The sequence below is a fragment of the Rhinopithecus bieti genome, unplaced genomic scaffold (genome assembly GCF_001698545.2).
Source record: "Rhinopithecus bieti isolate Rb0 unplaced genomic scaffold, ASM169854v2 scaffold_77662, whole genome shotgun sequence".
NCBI classification, from domain to species: Eukaryota; Metazoa; Chordata; class Mammalia; order Primates; family Cercopithecidae; genus Rhinopithecus; species Rhinopithecus bieti.
In genome coordinates this window covers 777,507-782,171 of record NW_016829485.1, presented here as the reverse complement: position 1 = coordinate 782,171, position 4,665 = coordinate 777,507, and the positions used below count along the sequence as shown (strand labels likewise).

Genomic DNA, 4,665 nt, shown 5'->3' with positions numbered 1-4,665 from the left:
GCCCGGCTAGTTTTTTGTATTTTTTTTAGTAGAGACGGGGTTTCACCGTATTAGCCAGGATGGTCTCGATCTCCTGACCTCGTGATCCGCCCGTCTCGGCCTCCCAAAGTGCTGGGATTACAGGCTTGAGCCACCGCGCCCGGCCATTGAACTTCTGACCTCAGGTATCCACTCGTCTTGGCCTCCCAAAGCGCTGGGATTACAGGTGTGAGCCACCACGCCCGGCCTACTTTAATTTTTAATAGAGACAAGGTCTCACCATGTTGGCCAGGTTGGTCTTGAACTCTTGGCCTCAAGCAATTCCCCCATCTCAGCCTCTCAAAGGGCTAGGATTACAGGCATGAGACACCACGCCCAGCTATTTTGCGTATTAAATATTTCTGTGTAATTCTTAGCATAACACCTGCCTGGCACACCATAAGAACACAAAAAAGGCTGTTATTACTACCTAGCTAAGTACTAGGCACATAATAGGTGCTAATTTTAACTTAAAAATAATACTTTATGACTACATCAACACTTGACAGTCTTGTTTCAATAACAAATGCTTCTTGACTACAACATTCACTGATCATTTCTTGTGGCTTAAAACTCTCCCAAACTTACCAATATTAGTGGCACCAGCATCCAGACTGTTTTCTACTAACTCCTTCACCGCAGTGCTTAGACTCAGTACCACCTGCCCAGAGCAAATCTGATGGACTGACTTCCAATCAATAGGTTTGATGGCCTTAGCAGGTTCTGTACTAAAGAAATCAGTTACAAGAAACAATATTTTCATCCTGATTTTCACTGTGGGAAATGACTCAACACTGTAAATAGTTTATGGGTCTAATCTATTCATTTATTATATTAGCAAACACATTTATTATATCCAGAAATAGAAACACTGCTTTACAATCCTTAAACATGTACCCAAAATACTTCTGGATAGATACTTCGAATTCAACAGATCCTTACTATCTAATTATACTAGGATCCACATGGAGAAAACATACATTGTATCTCTCAAATTACCAAAATCTTTGGCAACAATGGTGTCTTCTTTCTTGAAAAGTGAAACCATGACTGGCTGCAGTGGCTCATGCCTGTAATCCCAGTACTTTGGGAGGCAGAGGCAGGTGGATCACTTGAGGTCAGGAGTTCGAGACCAGCCTGGCCAACATGGTGAAACCCCATCTCTACTAAAAATACAAAAAATTAGCCAGGCATGGTAGTGGGCGCCTGTAATCCCAGCTACTCAGGAGGCTGAGGCAGGAGAATCGCTTAAACCCGGGAGGTGGAGGTTGTAGTGAGCCGAGATTGCGGCATTGCACTCCAGCCTGGGCGAAAGAGCAAAAAAAAAAAAAAAAAAAAAAAAAAAAAAAAAAAGTGAAAGCAACATAATTTCCCACATAATTAGAAAAACAGTATGCTAGAAAATACACAATGTTTAAGTCAAAATCATATTGGAAATTGGGTACCAGTTATAAAACTCTTCCTTCTACACAGTTGCCTTTGCCTTTGATACCCTACTCCAAATTGAAGCTGCCAGCTGCTATCTCAGCAAAGACCCTCAAAGTTCTTGCTGTACGAGCTTTAAGAGTTTTATAACGGTTTCATCTCCCTTCATTCCCTGCTCCAATCCATCCTCCACTCTATCACCAGAGCTATTTTTGAAATCACAGATCTGGTCAAATAATTTTTCTGCTTAAAAATTTACTAGTGCCCCACTTCCTACTATATGAAATTTAAAATCTAGTCATCACTGCGCCCAAAACTACCTTCTTTTCAGAATCTCTCTAATCCTTTCCCTTCATCAAGTCCCCTACGTTAATATTATTATTATTAGTAGTAGTAGTAGTAGTAGTATTTGAGACAGAGTCTCACCCTGTCGCCCAGGCTAGAGTGCAATGGCATGATCTTGGCTCACTGCAACCTCTGTCTCCCAGGTTCAAGCGATTCTCCTGTCTCAGCCTCCCAAGTAGCTGGGATTACAGGCGCCCACCATCACACCCGGCTAATTTTTGTGTTTTTAGTAGAGACCGGGTTTCACCATGTTGACCAGGCTGGTCTTGAACTCCTGACCTCAGGTGATCTGCTTGCCTCGGCCTCCCAAAGTGCTAGGATTACAGGCGTGAGCCACCGCAACCGGCCGTCCCCTACATTGTACCACAGTGAACAACTGCTTCCTGAACATCACAAGCTCTTTTAGACACTACAGTGTATAAGCAGGTCTCTGTCTAAACTGCTCTCCTCTTCCTCCTCTGCCCAACCAATGTCTGCTCATCCAAAGAATGTATCCTGTGTGTTCATTAACTTAGCAATTTCCAGTAAACAGTTTAATTGATAACTTGTTAAGAGAAGGCAGGAAACCTCCATGAAAGAGAAATCACTGGGTGTTTCCTACAGCATTTAACACATCAGAGGCCTTCAATAAACCCTTATGAAATAACCAAACCTCTTTACTCTTCATTCTACCCTGCTAAGAATCTCACCCAAGTCTGTCTACCATGTGAAACTGCAGATGATCTCAAAGAAAATGGAAAGAAGTATCTCTAAAAATAAGTTTATTTGGCAACACACTATAGGCTACAGGTCCACTTCTTCTTTTTGAGATGGAGTCTTGCTGTGTTGCCCAGGCCGGACTGCAGTGGCGCAATCTCAGCTCACTGCAACCTCCACCTCCTGGGTTCCAGAGATTCTCCTGCCTCAGCCTCCCAAGTAGCTAGGATTACAGGCTCCCGCCACCATCCCCGGTTAATTTTTGTATTTTCAGTAGAAACGGTATTTCACCATGTTGGCAAGGCTGGTCATGAACTCCTGACCTCATGATTCACCCACCTTGGCCTCCCAAAGTGCTGGGATTATAGGCATGAGCCGCCGCCGCCCGGCCCACTTCAGATATTTATTTTGAGGAGGAAGCGCATTTAGATACAGACCCCAGATTTATTTAAATGTCTCAATACATTTAAATGTAGTTACCTAAACATATCTAATATATTTAAATGCAGAAAGCAAATTTGCGTTTACAAATCTGACACGGAATGCAACTGTGCTAGCCAAGATTCGGTGTAGCTTACCAGCCAGAAATCACATACCCTAACGGGTAGAAATGCATTGCATTTTTTTTAAACTGCGCGGCTATGCAAATTAGGATGTGTCTGGACGCTTTACCGTCCCCAAAATAATCTCAATTTTTTAAAAAGGCCAGGCACAGTGCATCACTCCTGTAATTCCAGCACCTAGGGGTGCCGAGGCGGGCAGATTGCTTGAGCTCAGGAGTTTGAGACCAGCCTGGGCAACACAGCGAAATCCCCGGCTCTACAAAAAAAATTAAAAATAAAATAATATAAAATAAAATAAAAGGAAGAGAGAACAGGTGGAAAGAAAATGCATTCAGTCTATGGGGATTTCACGCTCCGGTTTCAAGTCCACGGCCCTGTGATGGGATGTGGGCAAGGCCTGTCTGGGACGGGTCGAACCCAACTCCTTACAGGGCCGAATCCTTTGCCCGCAGCCCAGGACCCCGAAGGAGCTTGCTTCGGCCTCAAGGCGCACCCAAGGGGCACCGGATCGCTGGGGCGCTGAGGTCGCTGCTCCGGGGCCTCCACGCGGCGGCTTCGCCACGCGCCTCGGCCAGGTTTCCCGCATTTCCAGGGAGGCTGGAACGCCGTGGTTGTCAAAGAGGGCGCGCGAGAGGGGAGACCGCGAGCCCGGCTCACCTCGAGCTCTCAGCTCGCTCCATGGATGCAACACCCGATCCGCCTGGGGACTGGGAAAGTTCCCTCCACGGCTCCCACAGGCGCTCCGCCTCCTGGGCTCCCATTGGCTGCTTTCGACGTTGTGCTCCACCCTTTCCGGGCGGGGCGGCAAAAATACTTCCCGTCTCCCCTTTTCGCCTATTGGCTCTGTCAGAGGTCGAGTCCGTGACGTCAAAAAGCCTGGGTCAATCAGAGCACACCAGACTGCGTTTTCCCGAACGCCCGCAGCAGGGTCAGAAGGGAGGTGGCCGCCCTCGGTCGTGGCCTCTGACGGTTTCTGAGCGTTGGTGGCTGGCACGCGCTCCCCGCTCTTGCTTTGGTTCTGCCATGCCGATGTACCAGGTAAAGCCCTATCACGGGGGTGGCGCGCCTCTCCGTGTGGAGCTTCCCACCTGCATGTACCGGCTCCCCAACGTGCACGGCAGGAGCGGCGGCCCGGCGCCCGGCGCTGGCCACGTGCAGGTAGGAGCGCGGGTTCCCCCGCCCAGTGCGCACGCGCGGCGGCCGGCTGCTGGACCGGGTCCCCACAGGCCGGAGCGAATGCATCCCACCCGGTTCACGGCCCCACCCCGGCATCTGTGCCGGCCGGCCAGGGACTCACCCAAACTTTTCTCTTTTAAAAGATTTATCCAGGCCAGGCGCTGTGGCTCACGCCTGTAATCCCAGCACTTTGGGAGGCCGAGGCTGGCGGATCACCTGAGGTTGGGAGTTCGAGACCAGCCTGGCCAACATGGTGCAACCTCGTCTCTACTAAAAATACAAAAATTAGCGGGGTGTGGTGGCAGGCGCCCGTAATCCCAGCTACTCGGGAGGCTGAGGCAGGAGAATCGTTTGAACCCTGGAGGCGGGGTTTGCAGTGAGCTGAGATCGAGTCATTGCATTGCACTCCAGCCTGGGCAACAAAAGTGAAACTGTCTCAAAA

At 48.7% G+C, this 4,665-nt stretch overlaps 2 protein-coding genes across 3 annotated transcripts in view; one reads left to right on the top strand and one right to left on the bottom strand.

Annotated features, from left to right (window-relative positions):
* PMS2 (PMS1 homolog 2, mismatch repair system component) overlaps positions 1 to 3,826 on the bottom strand; it is a gene marked incomplete at its 3' end in the record, with an annotated part of 33,401 nt that extends 29,575 nt beyond the window's left edge. The window contains exons 1-2 of the mRNA XM_017864759.1: positions 3,705 to 3,826; positions 607 to 746 (exon numbers count right to left, since the gene is read on the bottom strand). Of these exons, the coding sequence (XP_017720248.1) occupies positions 607 to 746; positions 3,705 to 3,808 (244 nt within the window). The remainder of the gene's footprint in view (positions 1 to 606; positions 747 to 3,704) is intronic.
* Positions 3,827 to 3,952: 126 nt separating this feature from the next.
* The window catches only part of AIMP2 (aminoacyl tRNA synthetase complex interacting multifunctional protein 2), a 15,322-nt gene continuing 14,609 nt past the window's right edge, over positions 3,953 to 4,665 (top strand). Inside the window, exon 1 of one of the 2 annotated variants that reach the window (XM_017864771.1) lies at positions 3,953 to 4,085. In XM_017864771.1, the coding sequence (XP_017720260.1) occupies positions 4,071 to 4,085 (15 nt within the window). In that variant the 5' untranslated portion in view covers positions 3,953 to 4,070. Of the gene's footprint in view, positions 4,206 to 4,665 lie in introns of both variants that reach the window. The other variant, XM_017864770.1, reaches the window with a different exon arrangement.